The sequence below is a fragment of the Penicillium canescens genome, assembly GCF_028828765.1.
Source record: "Penicillium canescens strain IBT 15451 chromosome Unknown utg000011l_segment0_segment0, whole genome shotgun sequence".
NCBI classification, from domain to species: Eukaryota; Fungi; Ascomycota; class Eurotiomycetes; order Eurotiales; family Aspergillaceae; genus Penicillium; species Penicillium canescens.
The window spans coordinates 1077048-1096201 of record NW_026703973.1 but is presented as its reverse complement, the minus strand read 5'-3'; the positions used below and the strand labels follow the sequence as shown (position 1 = coordinate 1096201).

The following is a 19154-nucleotide window of genomic DNA, read 5'->3' as shown; positions in this document are numbered from 1 at the left end:
ACTGTGCTGCGAGAGCCTTCCGACTTAGCCGAGATTGAAAGTACTTTTGGTCGGGCCATGCTTGTCTGTGGCTTCACTTTCTGTCGATCTTTTGGCACGGGCTACCCCAGATACCATGCGGATGTCTTGGTTCAACTTTAATCGGGTTTGGTAGATGTAAGGAGGTTGTCTTACTGAGAGTCAATATTAATCATCCCTTGCTATTACATTGATTATGGTTGTTTCGGGAATGAGTGATGCCCACAATTGTCAGTTGTTGGGGTGATGTCCAAGGTCGGCTATAGGTAAACTTGCACTGAGCGAGCGGATGTCATAGTCATAGACTAAGAACAGAACCTATAAAGAACCAATGTGATAATAGTTAATACTATTGTTCACTTGTTTGCTTTCCCTCTACGTTGTACATGTCTTGAAAGCTACAGATCTTCAAGTCTACGTTAGACGGGGAAACGTGGAAACCATTCCACTCACATTAGTCTGAGCTGATAATTCACTTGCCCTAAACAGCTGAAGATCAAGGATAGAGAAAAATAGATAGAAGAAAAGCGACTTAGGAATTCGCATGCTTTTGCCGAGCTCTACATTAACATTTTCTAAATACCAGATAAACAAGCCCCAGTCCACGCCGGATAAACAAACATTGGACTCCAGTGCGCCAGGTGATTTGACCATTCACCTTCACCACATAGCGTTGCCGAGGTCATGCTCCTTGAGGTACTCACTACCCTTCTCCATATACTCCTGGCGGGTTACCGAGGAACGGCCAAGATCGCCACCAGAAGCCCACTGCGCAGCACCCTTCCAGGCATCGAAGACCGGGTCCGTCGCTTTGCGTACATTGAGTGTGGCATCGATGGGGAGGAACCCACGGAATTCCTTGCGGAAGCGCTCATCAAAGCCAGTGAAGAGGGTGTTTCCACCAGTCAAAAACACGTCTTTCAGGAGACGGGATTGATCGGCTGGGTCAGAGTAGCGCTGGTTGATGATATCGGCTGCGATCTCGATAAGACCGGCTTGGTCAACGCCGGCGATGGAGGGCTGGAAGACAACCTCCGGCACGCGGATGCGCTCGACGTTGAGGTGCAGTTGGTGTGCCTCCCGCTGGCTCTCTGGGTCAAATGGCCAAGGTCCGCGGAGGAATGCGTGGACGAGACTCTTGGTCCAGTCAGACTGAGCGGCGAGAGTGTGGTTTTCGGTGAAGTCGGGGTCGTACTCGAGCAGCTCGTTTTCGACTGCATTCAGCATACTGCCAAGATCCTCCTCTTCTTCATCCTCACTTTGGTCGCCTGTTGCGACGTCGCGGTACACACTCCAATCGTTGTCATTGGCACCAAAGTCATCGTCATCTCCACCGCGGCGCCGCTTCTTGGGACCGTCGGATGCCAGGTTGGCCAGTGTCTTCATGCGCATCTGGCTGGCCAGAGATTTGCGGTTTCCCAGATCTGCTGTCATGCGATCACGATCCTTGATTCTTTGTAGAATAATCTAATAGATGTTAGCATATGAATGTAACAGGTAGTTGTTGTCCACTCATACCTGACGATTGTTTCGGCGCTGCGAAACCCAGGTCTCAAAGTTGTTCTCACGTTGCTCGCGGTCAAGACGCTCCACCTCCTCCCGACGAGCCTTTTCACGCTCCTTCTCTTCCTTGGCACGAGCTCGAGCATCGACGTTGGACTTCATGAGACGCTGGTGGCGCTTCTCTTTCAGACCAGCCTCATCAAGCTGGTCGTCTGGAATATCGAGCAGGGGGAATGTCATTTCCTCAGGCTGTTCTTCGGTTTCTTCAATGCCGAGGTCCTTGTTGCGCGAACGCTTGATGGATTTCTCCAGGTCGCGAATCATTCGCTCCAGCTGGGCCTCGTCCTTCAAATCTTCGGCTTCCAGGATGCGACGAATTTCTTTCTTAGTTTCCGAGGCGAGGTTATCTTGCAGTTGCTTCCAGTACTCAAGCTCTTCCTCCTTCTTCACCAGTTTTTCCAGGCGCATCTTTGCGGCCTGGTCTTGCAGACGCCGCCCAGCCTCCTTCTTGCGCTCTAGAGCCTGCGCGATCTGTTCTTCTGTCTTCTCCTGCACAACTTGCTCCGTGAAGGGATATTGGATAACGCGATCACGGTCCTCCAGTCCGGTCCAGTCGAGGTACCCATTCAACTCGTTAGCATAGTCCTGCGAGATATAACAGTGCTTCTGCTTCAGTTCCTCCATCTGGGCATCGGTCAAACGGGTCGGGAATGTTGGGTATTTGAGCTTCATGAGCTTCATGAGATATTCAGAGCTCTGCAGCCCACCCCAATTGAGGCGAGAGCTGTTCGAGAGCATAGGTTTCGAGTTCATAACAGGAATGACGTGAGTAGAAGTATGCGACGAGTCCACAATCAGACCGTCCGTGCCGTTGTTATAGCGGTAGGAGAAAAGCGAGTCGATACCGTAGGCAACCGAGGGCGCGGAGTAGCATTCGAAGAGGATCTCGTTCATCACTGGAGGTGCGTTAGTAACATTCACATCGTACCAATACCTAATGACACATACTCTTCCTGGGGTATCCCAGATTCGCAATCGGCTCCGTCATCAAGATCGGGCGACCGACGCCTCCATCAGAACCGTCCACGCCGAGCTTCATGAACAGGTAGTCCAGCACGCCTTCCATCACATCCCAGTTACCGACCACACTGGAGCCGGGGTCGAAACCATAGCGCAGCTGTCCTCGTGTCGTCGCATCGACGTAGGCATCATATCCGACGAACTGGCATTGACGGTTGAGCTTGCGATCACGGTATCGGCTCATGACGGGAGGTATGGCGAATCTGGGGTTCTTGTCGAAAGACCAACCGGCCTTGACTAGATGAGAGCCTGCGCAACAGGGTGTTAGTTATAAGTTGCCCATATAGACTAGATCAATGCGCTTACCATTGTCAATTACGATGGCGCTGTCGGGATGGGCGTGGCTTTGCTGATAACCCTCGGGCTGCGGAGGTTGATAACCCTTGAAGGGCCATTCTTGGACGCTATGAAGCTGAGGAGGAGGCTTCTCGGATCGCTTTTCAGTCGGATTGACGGTGACCCGCGCGGGCAAGAGGTTATTTATGGCGGTAATCGTCATGGCGGGCAGCTTGGCTCCGGCCGCAAACCAGGAGCTATCAAAGTCGGGGAAACGGGATCAATTGTGGAGAGGGGTTCACTGCATGGCAGTCGAGAAAGGAAATGAAGGGGGGAGAATGAATATATAAAGAATGACCGTGGCCGGGGTAATTGAGGAAGATCGCGAAACGGGACAAACGCAGTTGATTGAAGTTTGGCCGAGTGACCGCCAAGGGAAGGCGGGTGTGTATACAGTGCATCTATCTCCACGCCTCTACGTCTCTACTTGAATAAAAATTGCGACATGAGATGAATATAGAAAGTTAGTATCAGACTGGTATCATTGACTATTTGCATTTCTTCGTTACTAGAGTCACCCTCACTAGGGGTCTTTGAGGTTCTCCGTGGCTATCAGATATGTTAGTAAAGACGTGCCATATAGCATTGCTGTAAATTACCTTCTAAATGGAAGAGAACATTAGACTGGTAGTTTTTGAACATCTGCGCGACAAGTTCGACGTTCATATTCTGGATGTTCACTTCCTATAGCCATTGGATTAGTACTATTACTGTATAATGAAGGCAAAAAGACATACCTGAAGCGCTTTGTTCATGACCATAACGGATTCATTGAGTTTCTCCTACTCATGGGTTTAGTACAGCCTCGTCTCTCAGAGGGGTTGTGACATACAACGTTGGTGATAATACGAGAAAGCAGAACGGTCTGCTGGTGCTCGTGGGGACTCTCCTAGAAATATGTTAACATCCCGAGCTGTATAGAGTCCCTTTTATGTCCAATCAAGCAGACACCACATACCATGGCTCAGAAATCAAAATGGCGTGTTGATGGCAGACGTGAGAATGTTTGTTTGGGCTTGAATCACGGATACAGTCACGTGCAGCTATACAGACTTCCCGGGATGCTTCCACCGTAACTTACCGTGTACATCTGTGATCACGAAGGCACCGTCATATATAGAGCTGTCAAAGTTTTATTAACCAAATCACCGTTATTCTACACAATACCATCCACAAGCTAGCTTCGCAACAGCTTCCTCAACCCGATATCTCAATTTACCAGACCAACACCTTCATCTGTCACCATGCCTCCCCCAAATCCCGCCAATGATGAAGCTCATCAGCGCCTGTTGAACACCCTCGATATTTCAGTTGGCCCTAAGCCCTTCCGCAACCCACACTGGAAGCCCTCCCAGCGCCGCAACAAGAACGTGAAGCAGATCGTCTCTGAGGCTTCCCGAAAGGAAGCTTCAGTGTTGGCCACTCAAGCCAACTCGGGCGCAACCACACCAGGCCTTGGTACATCCGCCACCGATAGCGAGCAAACCCCGGCCGAAGTGGTTACACCGAACCTCTCCCAGGCTACCCAGAACCTGTCGACCCTCGTCTTGGAAAGGAACGCCCGGGCGGGACTCCCAAGCGGGCCTGCTGTGACCTACACGAACATTGAGTCGGCCCCCTCGCTGAATCCAGCCTACCAACAGCATTACTGCGACATCACAGGACTGAAGGGACCCTACACGGATCCCAAGACCCGCCTGCGGTATCACGATAAGGAGATCTACAAGGTGATCCGGTCTCTGGCACAGGGTGTTCCCGAGAACTACCTCGAGGCCCGTGGAGCTCACACCATCCTGAAGTAATGGAGTGGTATACCAATCAGTCAATTTCTAAACGAACAACCATCCAAATACGGGTACGTTAGAGAAGACGCAATATCCGATCCTAGCTAATCAATTGAACTAGATACGAGAAACGACAAGTCGCTACGAAATGTTATGTACGACCAACACAGTCAAGCCCTTTCCACCCCACCGTGCCCCTCTCGAGACAGGTTCAAGAAAGCGCTCCGGCTTATTCGTGATCAAATGAGTCGATCTTCGCCTTGTGCAGAGCACTCGACTATTACCGACACCCCATGGGATAGGGTACCAGTTACAGAATCCGAAGAGACTGTCGTCGTGGCGTGGCATGTAATAATTGCATATAGTATGTGCAATTGGGGGGGTATGGGCTATGGTAGGAAGATGAGAGTATCGGTTTCATCTCTGCCTTTAATGGACATTATGTCGAGTTGTGGAGTTAGATTGAATAATTAAATCAATGCAAGCTGCGCACATAAAAGAATCACATCATTAGAGACTCAATTGCAAGCCTGTCTGATTTCGAAGACACGATGAGGAAGAGAAAACTCGACAGTTCGATCAGCGACAAAAGGGCCCCAGCTATCACCGCCTGCCGTCCTGGGCCTTGGCGCGGGCAGAAAATGGCGATTTGAGCGTCGCACTGCCTGTGTTTACCTGCGCCTGTGATTATTTCCCAAATCTTGCAGAACGAGCTGAAAAGGATTGTCTTGTTCAGATATCGCCTGCGGCATCTGAAGAACTCGTTCTTTTCCACCATACGAACCTCGCCAACACGCCAACCGCTTTTGTCCTACCGCAAACGTCTGCCTGGCATCTTCTCCTGCCCCTAATCTACAACCAACAAATACGATCTGAATCTGTTAAACGCCGGTGACAATTGTCGCAAGCCCCACATTATTTTACCAAGACGATTTGCGCACCACTTAGTGCCACGTAATTTCGACAGTCCAGCCGATATCAAAGATGCCTAGCATGTGGTTAACAGAGAACCAGAGTCAGTCGCATTTGTCGCTATCCTTGTTCCAATGTCTATTTCGTCAGAAATATACATATGGCAAAAGAGAGAATACTTGCTAATCTATCTCTCAGAGATCGGTGTGATCTTCTGTTCAGCAGGTACGAGTGTCGCGTGCCAAACAAACCAACAAGACCAAAAGCTAACAACAGATCAGGAGGATTGTTCTTCTTTGGAGGAGTGTTGATGTTCTTCGACCGGTCATTGTACGTCTATTTCCCTACATGCTATACTACAAGACGAACTGTTCACTAACATAACCTGCTCAACAGACTCGCCATGGGAAATGTACGCCACACTATCCACCCGAACACACACGAACGCCACTAACAATCCCTAGATCCTCTTCCTGATCGGCCTGACCCTCATCATCGGCGTCCAAAAAACATTGATCTTCTTCACCCGCCCCCAGAAACTCAAGGGAACAGCCGCCTTCGCCGCCGGTATCCTCCTCATCCTCTTCCGCTGGCCATTGACCGGGTTCCTGATTGAATTGTACGGCCTGTTCATTCTCTTCGGAGATTTCCTCGTTACCATCGGGCAATTCGCTGGCAACATCCCTGTTATCGGACCTTATATCCAGCGCGGTCTGGAGGTTCTTGCTGGTGGGAGGAGCAATGCCGAACTCCCTGTATAACCGTGTGTGCATGTCACTACACTACTCGGACTAGGCCGCGATTAATGTCCCGCCGCATTTATCTTGGGTACCTCGACTTGCCTTTACACTGGTACGCCGTCGACTACGAAGTCAATGTCCGAGGACGAGTGCGAGTACATTGTACATGTACATGCGACGTGGATGACACGATACACTACGGCCAACTCAAGCTTTATGTAATTAATAATGACCCTGTGAACGCTAGCGTTGAAAGCCAACAGCTGGAAAATAAGTTAATATGCATGTTAGAGATAGACAATTACATTGCGCATACGATCAGCGTAGAACCTCCATGGCCTGTGCATGGTCCCGTCTACACCAAACATGGCGCATCGAGACAGAAGCAAAGAAATACAGTAAAAGCCAGGAAATATTAACGGCAACATTCAGAAGCGATTCGTCACCCAGCAAGTGCAAGTGGAGTGGTGTGTTTGGGGAATATTCAAAGGCTCCTTCATTCCTATTCTTCACAAGCCCCTTTCTCTCTCATCATATCATTCAGTTATCATTGCTAGCAGTGCTGCTTTTAAAAACAATCTATTGAGGGTTGTTGATGTAGTCGACGAGGTTCTCAACGACGGTTGCGGCGTTGGTGGTCTGGACGCTTTCGCCGTGGTGAGCGATCATGGTGCACGCCGAGGCGCGGACGACGATGATGCCCTCCTTACCCTGCACGGAAAAAAAAAAGAATGTATTAGCACGCGTCCTAGGATTTGGCGTATGCACCCAGAAGCAGAAGGAGAAGCTGAATGTCATACCTTCTTGCCGTATACACTGCGCTCGTCGGCCCTGATAACAACGAACTTGTCACCGCCGACGGAGATACCGTTGGCAAATGCGTTGTCGCTGGAGGTGTAGGCGGAGATCAGGGAGTTGATTTCCTCCTGGGAGAGCTGTATCGGGAGCCAGTTGTGTTAGCGACGTTGCTTCCGATGCTGGGACCCCACCCCGCATGACACAACAGGAATTGGGGGAGTGTTGGGAGCTTACAGTGAAGCCCGGGGAGGCGGCCTCGAGACCGGAGAAGTCAGCGGCGAGGATACCGGCCTTGTCGAATTGACCCGAGCCCATGAGGCTGTGAGAACGAGGTTGTCAGCATACTGCACGCGTGGAAACCGTGTTGATGAATCGGTCCATTGCGGTCCGTTGAGGCCCGTTGAGGTCCGCGGAAGGGGTTATGGGAATATGTTGAGGTGTATGTCAGGGTGAGAATGAGTGGAAATGTACCTGGAGTCGACGTAGCCTGTTGTATTGAAGATAGAAATGTTAACAGAGTGGAAGGAGAGTCGGATGTATAGGTGATTCATACCTTGCCAAACTTCTGAGTGGGCACCCATGATGATAGTGAAGGGGGTAGGGGTTAAGAGAGTAACGCTGGAATGTTTAGACAGCGGTAGAGAGTAGAGACCAGAGAGAGAGAGGCACAGCTGAGTCGAATATACAGAAAAGGAGAGCTTGTGGGAGAAGAGAGAAGTGGGGGGAAACGGTGTTTGGCGGTCGGGAGAGGAGCCCCGCCATATGACGATCAACCGTCTCTTACATGTACACTGTGGCTAACATATGGTTATGCTTAATTCCAAGATAGTCTACAGGGCAGTTCTTGCATTGTCGGTATTTACTGATCTTCAGCTTTGATCTTCAAGGGATTTGTATGTACGATTCTGTAGGCAAGGTGGTGACTCGGTAAGGTATACAAAGTAGCGGTGGGAGAGACCTCCACAGCTAAAGCCAAGCTAAGTTGAGCAGCTTGAGCAAATTGAAAACCATGACATACAGCTATAAAGACCTGCATCTGCATAGTTCCCTATAACGTCAGCTATAGTACGTACATGAACTGTAGCTTCAGTCGATCTTTCTGCCTGGGCGCCTGAATCACACGTGCCCAGGCACGTGGAAGATCTTCATCCCTGGGAATTTAAAATATCCATCTCATTCATCATGTGCAGGTGGATTTACAGGACCTCGCTAAGAGTTTAATCTCCTCTCAAAGCTCAAAGGGGTACGAGATGCCGCGATACCGCTCCAGGACTCACCTCACCACATAGGGGGCCAAGGCGCAGACAGACACTCATTGGCATTAGAGTAAGTCTTGGCATCACACAGCCTGGAGTTCCCCCAGACATGAGTCAAGTCTTCAGCTGAATGTCCCTGTCTCTGAGCAATGGCTGCTGAAGGAACTCAAAACCAGCCCAATGCAGCCACAGAGATTTGATGCATTGTGCGCAACAGCCCCAATATTGAGGCCCCCTGAATCATACCAGTCGTTTCATAAGTGAAACACGCCCACGTCTTTCGGCCGATGCGGAGCTCTCGTTGGTTCCGGCCAACGTATTAGCGAGCTAACCAATCCGCGACGGAACACGCCCATTCGTCTGGGGCGAAATAAGCATCACACACGAGCCCCCGATGCTAACGATGTTAGCGCTGAGGCGCCCCTCGAATTCTAGAGATTTTTGCGGCGTCTGACTGTCAGGTCTCTGCCCCTGGTATTTGGCCCTGTCTGTGGGCCTGACCCTGTCTCTGATCCGTCTCTGATCCCGTCTCTGATCGCTTGTTGGTCCGGTTTGGCCCCAGACTAGACATGCTTCAGATGTGGCATCGTGCGCCAATCTGGGCTCGGCACGACATTAAGTACTTGGGCTGATATTTGTCTCATCTACAGAGTCCGTCGTTATTGTTGGCTCCACCCTGACTCTATTGCCGCTAATTGCTCTCTTTAATATCGGTCTTTCCTGCTGTTTCGTTATTTGTTTTCTTTGATTTTGTTTCGCCTTCTGGAAGGCTTTTCCTTCCCTACTATTAAGGTCTGGGGTCTTATTTTAATCGACTGAACTTGTTATACTTCTTACTATTTATCTTCTATTGCATACTGGCTGGATCCTAGTATACCCATAAGAGATGGCGAGAGGCACGACAACAGTCACGTCTCGCACCCAGCCCACCGAGACTATATCATTTCCCGTGTTGACCTATAGCGACGCCTTGCCCCGGAATGACCTTCGCGATCTTGACGATCAACCTTCAAAACGTCTAACCCGGGCTGGAATTGTTGGACAATGGGACTTCCGACAGCCCTCTCCAGTAGAGGGGTGGTTTAGAAGACCACCGCCAGGCCCTGGTGCGAATTTCGACTTTCAAGTGACATCGCCACCGGATGAAGTCATTCCATCTAGCAACGGACCGACCGAGCAGTATATGATAGGAGTTGCACTGGGTAGCCCACGCATGATCAACCAAGATGAACCTTTACCGCCGCCTCGGTTCGATACAGCAATCTTCGAGCCAGAGCGAATGACACAAAGCCCCCAGGCTTACAAACCGAGCAAGTGGAAGAAGATTGGGGGACTGTTCAAGGCAAAGAATGCACTTTCATCGCCATCAAATCAACTACATGGAAGCTTGGCTCAGCAACTCGAGAAGTCCAACAAGCCCAAGGAAAGAAATAATTCTTTGGAAGAGTGGCCGGCTTTTGAGGTAGACCCTAAGGCAATCATGGGCGGCGTTAATCAAAGCCCTCCACGTTCTCGGAAGTTTTCACTGAGCGGGAGGAAAGCGCCTCCAGAGGAACCACCCATTCAAAGGCCCTTGCTGAGTGTCGACATCCCGGATATCCAAATGGAGCGATATAGTGTCATGTTCAGCGACGTTGTCAACAAGAACGAGAGACCTTCGCTGCTGGCCAGAAGGGCAAAGACATTGGACAATCTCCGTGTCCCGGACGCAAATGTAGGGCTTATCCGAAAATATGTCTTGATATAGAACTTACTGATATGATATAGGGATTTCTGAAAGCGCCTGCGCCACCTCCAATGCCACAACGCCGGGCAACGTCGCCCGCGAGATCTAGCTTCACCTTATTCCCAAGCTCACAGCCGTCCAAGGCGGCTCGGTTACTCGGCACGCAGAACTTCTCTCGCGGCCCAGGCCCTCTAATCAGGTCCAATACGTTGCCAGTCGAAAGTCCGTCTAAGGCATCGGCAAACCACTCTCGCAACAGCTCGAACATTAACAGCACATCTTTATTTGAATCACCTGTCATCCCGAGACTAAATGAGCGCTCGAGTTCAAATACCCCGCGGTCATCTAGTAGCCTAGATAAACCTCTTCCCGCAATCAAGCATGAGCCACAGGCTTCCCACCAGCAGCGAATTGTTCAACCACCGAAGAACATTCTGTCGCCGCAGAAGTCTCGATCAAACTCGTTCGCAAAACAGCAAAACAGTACTCACCCTGTTGCTCCAAGCCAGGATCAACAGCCATGGAAGATTACACATCCACCAAGAAAAGACTCTCAACCGCAGACAGGTCAAAAGCCACCCCAGGTTGCCTCGCCACAGAAGCAGAGCACACATCACCGTGTCGACCACAGACCAGACAACCACAAACAAGACCACCCGGCCCGACCACGTCTCAGAGTCCAAACTGAAGCTCGACCACAACCCCCAGCCAAAGACAATACCACAAGCGGCACATCTCTAAGCCCACCATCAACACTAAATGCCACCCACCAGAAGATCGACCGAATCATGTCCCCAGCTTCAGCCTCTCCAGCGACGAGATTGGGCATTTCCCCAGCAGATTCCACGCGCCTGCCCTTTGCGGATGCCGATGGTGCCATTGAAATCAATGAAAATGAAGAGCCCGAGTCAGAGCAGGAACCACCTCGGGCAATTCCGCAAGTTGAGGTCTCGATTGCTCGCTCGATATCGGTTTCTAGGGGAAAGCGCCAGATGCTTGTTCCTATCGGGGCCAAGGTTGAACATTTCGATCCTGATGAGAGGTTTGTGCAGAGGAGAGTCTTGACGCCGCAGATTATGGATGCTCATCGGGGTCATCGGCCTGGTGTGTCGCAGGAATTGCGAATCGAGTCTTTTTGATTTTTGCATGTGTCATTCTTTTACATTTCTTATTCTTTTCTTTTTTTGCCCTTCCTCTTATCTTCCTTTTCTCTGTTATTTTTCTTGCTTATATTCTGATTCCCCTTTGGCATACTCCATTCCTTGTGCATATCTCCTTTTCAGCTTTAACAATTCTGTTTGTATATATCTATCTAATATCGCATATGTATGATCTTTATGTCAAGCACTATCATTTGGTCCGAGTGGTGGTGGTTTATATAACTACATCTCGGATGCACATACCTGTTCCAGAAGAGAGAGAGAACGAACAGCAGCCAATCATCCCGAATCCTTGTCATAATTTAGCTCTAATAATGAATCCTTACAAACTCAATTCCATACATCGAAGCCAACCTCGACTTAGCGCTACAACCTTCCTGGTTAAAACATGTCAACAAATGAGTCACACAGCAAGGTCGCAAATCAACCCAACATTTAAATAGAACCGCATAAACCGTCGATGCAATTCGCATGTTCTCTGTCTACAGACGAACAAAATGGAAACCCCAAACCCACCATCAGCCTACACACAAACGCAAATAACAAAATACATACACTACATCGGCCTCCCAGAAAGATACACAGTATACCTCACCAACCCCCAAGCCTTCCCCAAAACAGAACAAGCATTGAAAGACCTTTTCCGGTGCCAGATCACGCGTTTCCCATACGACAATCTAACATGCCACTACTCCGCCACGCAATTAGCACAGATCCAGCCCGAGAGAATCTACACCAAACTCATGGGCCATGGAGATACTGTTCCGTCCGGTAGAGGAGGATACTGTCTCGAAGTTAGCATCTTCTTCCATCATATACTCCGCGGTCTGGGGTTTTCCGTTTATATGACTGGAGTCCGGAACCGGGAGAGGGTCGATGGGATACCACAGGGGGAGTTTAAAGGATGGTAAGAACAATCAGACAAAAAAGAACAAACCACAGCATATATTGGGTTCGAAACCGACATTGGTTTTGACGTTGGTACTAACTATACTAGGACACACATAATAAACATAACCCGCCTCCCAACAGGCCAAGAATACCACGTCGACGCAGCATTCGGCGGAGACGGAGCAACAAGCCCACTACCCCTGATACCGGGACAAATCACACAGAATCTAGGGCCACAGCAAGTCCGTCTGATATACGATACCATGCCGAAGCAGACGAGGCCAGAGCAGAAAGTGTGGATCTATCAGTATCGCAATGGTGTTGAGAAGCCGTGGAATTCTTTCTATTCGTTCGCGGAGTTGGAGTTTTTCCAGGATGATTTTGAGGTTATGAATCGGTTTACTAGTTGGGATGCGGTGCAGAAGAGGAGTTTTGTTGTTGTGAGGTTTTTGAGGAATGGGGAGGATAGGGGGCTGAGCATTTTTGAGGGGGACGGGGTTGTGGGAGATGGTGATGTTTTTGTGGTTGGGAAGGTTATGATGGTCAATAATGTTGTGAAGTTGAACATGGGTGGGAGGACTAGGATTGTTGATTCTTTTGAGGGTGATGAAGGGAGGTTTATGGCTCTGAGGAAGTGGTTTAATGTTTCTCTTGACCATGGAATTTAATGCATTTATGTACATAGAGTTTGATATGTGCTTTGATCATGAGTTTCTATGATATGTTCTCATTCCTTTGTAGGAACGCTTGACTCTGTAACGAGCTGAGTCTCGATGCCACTGTCAAGATCGACTTCCACATTGGAGACTGCCCAGACCATTCCAACGTACGAGTCACTAATGACCTTGATATTGACGCGGGCTTTGTTGGCAGTTGTAGCCGAGGAGGATTGTGCGAGAATGCCTTCGGGGAATTTGACAGAAGAGCGAACAGTCAATCCACTCTTGTTCTTGTCGTTAGAAGGTCCACCGCGACTGGATCCAGCACCGGAGTTGTCCTTGCCATTTCCGTTTCCATTGCGCTTGGCGACTGGAGGCCAGGATACACGCTTTAGTCCAAGGAGTTCACCATCGCCGCCATTCGGTGTCGCGCTGCAGACAATCAAGAAGAAACCTTCGGTCTGCGGCTTAGGGAAGCGAGGTGCGTAGATTCTGCATTCGGGGGTTGTGGGGGCGTTGCGTCGTACCAGTGACACGGTCATACCCCTTTCAGAAACACTCGAGACTGAGACAGAAAGCTGGGGAAGTTGGGAAGCAGCACGAGTGAAGTTGAATGGGAGCTGCAATTTCTTGACCAGAGCGACAACTGCGCCGGTGGGCTGCGACGAGAGCGAGACTAGAGTGCCTGGGAGACCTTGTGGTGGCTTCTCAGTACCAACGCCCGGCATGATGGAGAGCGGGTGGTCTTCTGGCCAGCGAGCTGACTTAATACATTGAAGCAGTGTCATCAGCATCTGACAAGCGGGAAGATAGCCGAGCTCGGCCATGACGTCGATGGATGCCTGGATGATACGGATGCCTTGGTCGAGCACAGATGTCTGGTCACCAACGTAATCCGTGATTGGAAGGTCAATGCGTGACATGTATGCTTGCAGGAGCAAGAAGGCCTTCGTATGCGGATCCCACAGAGGCACGTCGCCCATACAGTCGATTGACAGGGGCAAGTTCTGAGCTAGTTCAGCGTTGATCAGATCTTCGTTGTGACGGACGGGCAGTTCGTCAAATTCAGTTGCAGAACACATCCAGCTCAGGACGTCTTGGAAGGTCGGATCACGCTTGGCGTGGGACATGAGATACCGAATCGTCTTGTGGGATAGATAGTAGTAACTCATGATCTTGCCAAAGGGCGTAGAATCGACTTCACCAGTGGCGGAGTCCACAAGAACACAGGACGACTCAGCGAGATCGTTAAGCGACTTCCCAACAAGCTCTATCATGAACTCTTGCGCAGTGGCCTGTGCTGCCATGGTGTTCTGCTCCTCAGCCGAGATCTCCAGACCGTAATAAGATGGATTCTTGTGCAGGCGACGGAAGAAGAAAGTCCAGGTCAAGTAATCCAATGCATCCTGTTGCGTACCGATAGTGCCAGCGGACACCTCCGCACCCAAATGGTTGTCAAGAACCTTGTGCAAGGTCGACTCCACCGGGAAACCAGTGTGAAGGAAGTGCTTATAGAAAGCTTTCTTGGAGTCCTGCGTGAAGATGCGTGCGATACCGGAAGTATCGAACTGTGGACGACCGGCGCGACCCAGCATTTGCAGGACATCAGTCAAGTCCATGTCACGATAGCCTTCAATCTTTGCGTCGAAGAACTGTGTGCCCTTGACAACGACGAGATGCGCGGGAAGGTTAACACCCCACGCAAGGGTGCTGGTAGCAACGAGGATCTGGATCTTGTTGTTGGCAAAGAGTTCCTCTGCTAGCTGACGGTCGGACTCGACTAGACCAGCGTGATGCAAGCCAATGCCAAAGTTGAGAGCTTCTCTCAGAGCGTCGTCTTTCACTCGTGCAAGGTTCAGCTCAAGGTCGTCTTCGGACATGCGCACGAAGCGACGAGGGTTGTCCTCCATACCACAGTAATTGATCAGATCCTTGGCAGTGAGACGGGTCTGTCGACGGGAAGCAACAAAGACAATAACCGGTTTCTCTGGCGAGTGGTTCTTGATCGCCAGGAATGTTGGGCGGTTCATTGACTGCATGAGAGGACAGAAACCACGCTGCTCGGGGAATCCATCGATGAAGATTTCGAGGGGCACAGGACGAACTGAATGGCGGAAGTTGTACAAACCCTCTTTGACACCAAGCCAATTGGCCAAATCACTGGCATTTGCACACGCAGTGGACATGCCCATGAGGCGAACGGACCCCTTAGATTGAGACGCAATGTAGTTCATTCGGGAGACAATGATCTCCAAAATTGGGCCACGGTCTCCACCCAGCAGGTGGATTTCGTCAATGATGACAAGGCTGACCTTCCTGACGTAGTCACGGGTCTGCCAACTACGCGAGATACCGTCCCACTTCTCAGGCGTGGTGATAATGATATCGGCATCGCGGATAGTGCGGGTATCAGGTGTGTTATCACCAGTCAACTCGACAAGCTTCAAGCCCATGGGTCCAGTGAGACGTTTGCGCCAATCCTGAACACGCTCACGGACAAGGGCTTTCATAGGTGCAATGTAAACAACCTTGGAGCCAGGTTTCTCGCGGAAGGCCCACCACATGGCCAACTCGGCTGCCACAGTCTTTCCACTACCAGTAGGAGAGCCAAGGAGAACATTGGCCGGTGTGTGGTATAGTAGATGGAAGATTTGCGTTTGCATTGGGTTGAAGAACTGGAAACGCTGCCCATACAGTTCTTCCAGGATGGGGTTCTTCAGAGCCGAAACAGGCAGTGGCTGAAGGTTGAGGAGGTCCGTATACACACTCTCTGTGTCTGGGCGAATCAAATGCTGGAATGAAACCGGGGTAACAGTCTCAGCACCGAGCCAACGGTCAGAAATCAGACGAATGTAGATTTGGCTCGGCAGTGGATCAGAGAGCGGAATGGTAAAGTTGAGTTCATGGTCATCGTAAAGCTTCTTCCGGCTGAGGATGAAATACTCATGGTGGTAAATTTCCGATGTTTCGGAGTTTTCCACCCAGACCCAGAAGGACTCGGACGCGCCATGGTGACGGTCGTTCCAAGTGAACTCTGGATAGATGGACAGCCGAATACGAAGAACGTCTCGATTAAGAGGAGCGATCTCAGTTTCGACGCTAAGAGTAGGAAAGTTGTCCAATAGCTTGGACAATGTGTTCCCCATTCGGTGGTTGTGAACAAGCTGCCCAATCTCAGCAGGCTCCATTTCTCTCATAGATTCGATTGAGGTAGCAGGCAGCTTGTCGTCGAGGTTTCGAAGGACAGGCTGAGGCAAATCAAACTGCCTGAATGGGTGATCAAATGGCCAAATCTGCTTCTCAATCGATTTACAAAGAGACAGGAGAACCTGGCATTGATAACCCCAGCGACGATTCAGTGCAATCATGAAAAGCGCACGACAGATACGTGCCGCATTCTGTGCAACATAGCCAGTGTCCGATGCCAAAGCAAAGTCCTCGATCTTGGCACGAGAGATGTAAGACTGCAATAGGAGATTCGTCTTCGCATGTGGTGTATCGTTTCCACCGGCCACTTCAGTTTGTGCAACTTCATCTCTTAGTCTCTGCAACTCCTTCGACTCGCTGTCTCGGGATTGAATGTTGTCAAATTCACCACTCATACTGATCATCTTGAGCACGTCTGCTTCGCCAGATCGCGGACGCATCATATCGTTGAAGATCTCGACACTGCTCTGCAGAACGTAATATTGACTTGCAATGCGACCGACATCCTTGGCTTTGAGATCTTCCGTCTTCTCGTTGAAGATGATCATCTGGCTCTTCTGCAGCACCTGCGCAGCTTGGATAATCAACTGCCGACGTCTTTGGACCAACATCGGGTCATCGCGTAGCTCGGCATACTCGATTCCATAGTTGCGTGGCTCACGTTTCATACGCACAAAGAGGTATGAGTAGCCGAGCCACTGCACTGCCTCAGGAACAGACGTGACAGTTCCGAGCGAGATTTCAGCGTTCAAGTTATCCACCAGCCGACTGGAGAAGCGAGATTCGATTGGCTGTTGCGCAGTGACGGCAGAGAGATAGTGATTTAGCTTGTCGTGAGTAGTACAAATAAAACCGATACCAGTATCTTGGAACTGGGGACGACCTGCACGACCAAAGATCTGCATGACATCGAGAATACTCAGGTCGATGAATTTGCCCTCTTGGGGATTATACAACTGGGTACCCTTGATGACCACAGCGGCAGCTGGAAGGTTGACACCCCATGCCAATGTCGCAGTACAGCAAAGAACCTTGATCAGACCATCCGAGAACATTCGCTCCATCAAGTTCCGATCACTGCGGGTCATTCCTGCATGATGCGTTCCAAAGCCACTCGCAAACAGGTCTCGCAATTCGCGCGCCTTCGCATGTTTCATGTCACGAAGGGCGTTGGAATAGTTTTCGTGATCATGGCAGCTGAACAAGTCTTCACGGCCTTCCTCGGCAGCCAGCTGCTTGAGCATCCTGGCAGTCATGACGGTATCCTTACGGGAATGCACGAAGACCATCACTTGATGACCTCTCTCTAACATGTCGCGAACCTTTTCGTAAGCTACACCATCAATGTTCTCACGGGACTGCTTAGAGCCTGGCTTCCCTTTGACACCGATGAAGTGTTGCTCCAAAGGCACTGGTCGGAATGAGGAGTCGAAGAAGAACATGCCCGCCATCTTGTTCACTTTCAAGAAGTCCGCAACATCAGTGTAATTCGGAAGCGTAGCTGACAGACCGACGATACGAATCAATGACTGCGTGCTTTCCACCTGACGTTGGGTACGAGCGACCAAAGATTCAATGACCGCTCCTCGCTCGTCGTGCAGCATGTGAACTTCGTCAATGATGAGCAGGCGAACCTTCTGGACAAGTTCGGTGTCTCCGGTACTTTTCCGTGTCACGACATCCCATTTCTCAGGGGTGGTGACAATGATCTGGGTATCAACAATCTCCCGCTTGGTCAACTGCATATCACCAGTCAGTTCGCGGACGTTGATACCCAGCCAGGCTAGCCGCTTTCCTAGCTTCTCTGTCACTTCGGCGGCCAAAGCCTTCATCGGAGCCACGTAGACAATTTTGAAGTCGTCAACTCGAACCGTGAACTCAGTTGCTTCAGGGTCTTCCAGGGGATTTGGAGAGGTGTTCTTTCCAACGGCGCTGAGAACAGTCAACATGGCGGCATCAGTCTTACCCGCACCGGTGGGAGCACAAATCAGCATGTTCTCGTTGGTTTTGTACGCGACATCGTAGAGCAAGCTCTGCATGCGATTCAGAGTTTTGTAACCCTTGAAAGTGCCGCGACACAGGCCATCCATGCTAGCAATTTCAACCAATTTCTGGCCTTTTCCTAGGGTTCCGACTTTCGTAGCTGGGATCTCGAACTCGGTGTACTTCGGTTCTTCAATCTGCTTGCTACCCAGAGGCAGCCCGTATTTCTTGCCACTGGCAGAAAGAAGATTCCCAGAAGTGTGCTGTTTGAAAACATGTGGGTAGGCAGGCTCTGACCGGCTCTGCGCTGGCATCAACGCCGCGTTCTTATGTTCAAAGTCGCGTTGGCGCAATGCATGTTCTCTCTCCGCTCTAGTTTGAAGCCTTCCAGCCATAAGTCCATCTGTCTGCGATTCCAAGCGGGGTCCTTTGTCGGACAAGACCTCCCCTCTGTGAGCAATAAGTTCAATAACCAGATCCAGATCATCGAATCCAACAATTTCAGCGAGAGACATTTGTAGTTCCTCGTCGTCGCTGTCGGCAGCCAAGGTGGTGATGATTTGCTGGCATAACTCTGTCGCATCCATGCTCGAGTTTCGAATGGCCAAGTCCTGGCACTTATCTTCCAGCCATGATCGGTTGTAGGGGGATTCTTGTTCGATAAGGAATTCGTCGAACCTGTCGAGCTCATCCAAGTCGTCAAAGGTTTCATCGTCCGAGCTGATTATATCCCACACGTCATCGATTGTTCCGGGTGAGGAATAGTCGTCGTCAATATCCAGATCAATATCACTTCCATAGCCGATCGATTCTTGGGGAAGCTCTTGGGGGAGCTTCAGGTCCGCGATGGCCTGGCGCATGGCTGCCAACTGCGACAGCCATTGCGACTCGGTGGCCAAGATATTATCCATGGTGAAGGACGAACTGATGTTTTGTTTTGCCAGAGACAAAAGCAACGGAGAATGAGGGGAGAAGCCAAAAGTAGACATAGGGCAGAGCCGCAGGGCTTGGCCGGTCGCATGACAAGAGCGGTGTACAGCTCAGGCCTGAGGCGACAATGCGGAGGGCGCATCATTGTTATCGGACTCAGGGACCCTGTTT

The 19154-nt window shown here is 50.4% G+C and overlaps 8 protein-coding genes across 8 annotated transcripts; 4 read left to right on the top strand and 4 right to left on the bottom strand.

Moving 5' to 3' along the window:
- Window positions 1-678: 678 nt before the first annotated feature.
- On the bottom strand, window positions 679-3100 carry N7446_013148 (actin-related protein ARP5; the record flags this gene model as incomplete). Its single annotated transcript, XM_058521890.1, has 4 exons — window positions 679-1485; window positions 1537-2477; window positions 2530-2850; window positions 2908-3100. The coding sequence occupies 4 exons, from the start codon at window positions 3098-3100 to the stop codon at window positions 679-681; spliced, it is 2262 nt and encodes a 753-aa protein (XP_058365367.1).
- A 360-nt stretch (window positions 3101-3460) lies between these two features.
- On the bottom strand, window positions 3461-3898 carry N7446_013147 (DASH complex subunit DAD4; the record flags this gene model as incomplete). Its single annotated transcript, XM_058521889.1, has 5 exons — window positions 3461-3486; window positions 3537-3621; window positions 3675-3719; window positions 3770-3826; window positions 3896-3898. 5 exons carry the CDS (start codon window positions 3896-3898, stop codon window positions 3461-3463), a joined length of 216 nt encoding a protein of 71 aa, XP_058365366.1.
- Window positions 3899-4181: 283 nt separating this feature from the next.
- On the top strand, window positions 4182-4739 carry N7446_013146 (uncharacterized protein; the record flags this gene model as incomplete). The annotated part of the gene is made up of 1 exon (XM_058521888.1): window positions 4182-4739. One exon carries the CDS (start codon window positions 4182-4184, stop codon window positions 4737-4739), a length of 558 nt encoding a protein of 185 aa, XP_058365365.1.
- Window positions 4740-5705: 966 nt separating this feature from the next.
- Window positions 5706-6394, top strand: N7446_013145 (uncharacterized protein; the record flags this gene model as incomplete). Its single annotated transcript, XM_058521887.1, has 5 exons — window positions 5706-5736; window positions 5832-5858; window positions 5915-5963; window positions 6030-6045; window positions 6098-6394. The coding sequence occupies 5 exons, from the start codon at window positions 5706-5708 to the stop codon at window positions 6392-6394; spliced, it is 420 nt and encodes a 139-aa protein (XP_058365364.1).
- Window positions 6395-6952: 558 nt separating this feature from the next.
- On the bottom strand, window positions 6953-7752 carry pfy1 (profilin; the record flags this gene model as incomplete). Its single annotated transcript, XM_058521886.1, has 5 exons — window positions 6953-7084; window positions 7174-7308; window positions 7406-7490; window positions 7643-7658; window positions 7725-7752. The coding sequence occupies 5 exons, from the start codon at window positions 7750-7752 to the stop codon at window positions 6953-6955; spliced, it is 396 nt and encodes a 131-aa protein (XP_058365363.1).
- Window positions 7753-9313: 1561 nt separating this feature from the next.
- N7446_013143 (uncharacterized protein) lies at window positions 9314-11292 on the top strand (the record flags this gene model as incomplete). Its single annotated transcript, XM_058521885.1, has 2 exons — window positions 9314-10141; window positions 10195-11292. The coding sequence occupies 2 exons, from the start codon at window positions 9314-9316 to the stop codon at window positions 11290-11292; spliced, it is 1926 nt and encodes a 641-aa protein (XP_058365362.1).
- A 518-nt stretch (window positions 11293-11810) lies between these two features.
- Window positions 11811-12872, top strand: N7446_013142 (uncharacterized protein; the record flags this gene model as incomplete). The annotated part of the gene is made up of 2 exons (XM_058521884.1): window positions 11811-12220; window positions 12311-12872. The coding sequence occupies 2 exons, from the start codon at window positions 11811-11813 to the stop codon at window positions 12870-12872; spliced, it is 972 nt and encodes a 323-aa protein (XP_058365361.1).
- A 59-nt stretch (window positions 12873-12931) lies between these two features.
- Window positions 12932-18964, bottom strand: N7446_013141 (RNA helicase SLH1; the record flags this gene model as incomplete). Its single annotated transcript, XM_058521883.1, has 1 exon — window positions 12932-18964. The coding sequence occupies one exon, from the start codon at window positions 18962-18964 to the stop codon at window positions 12932-12934; it is 6033 nt and encodes a 2010-aa protein (XP_058365360.1).
- Window positions 18965-19154: the final 190 nt, after the last annotated feature.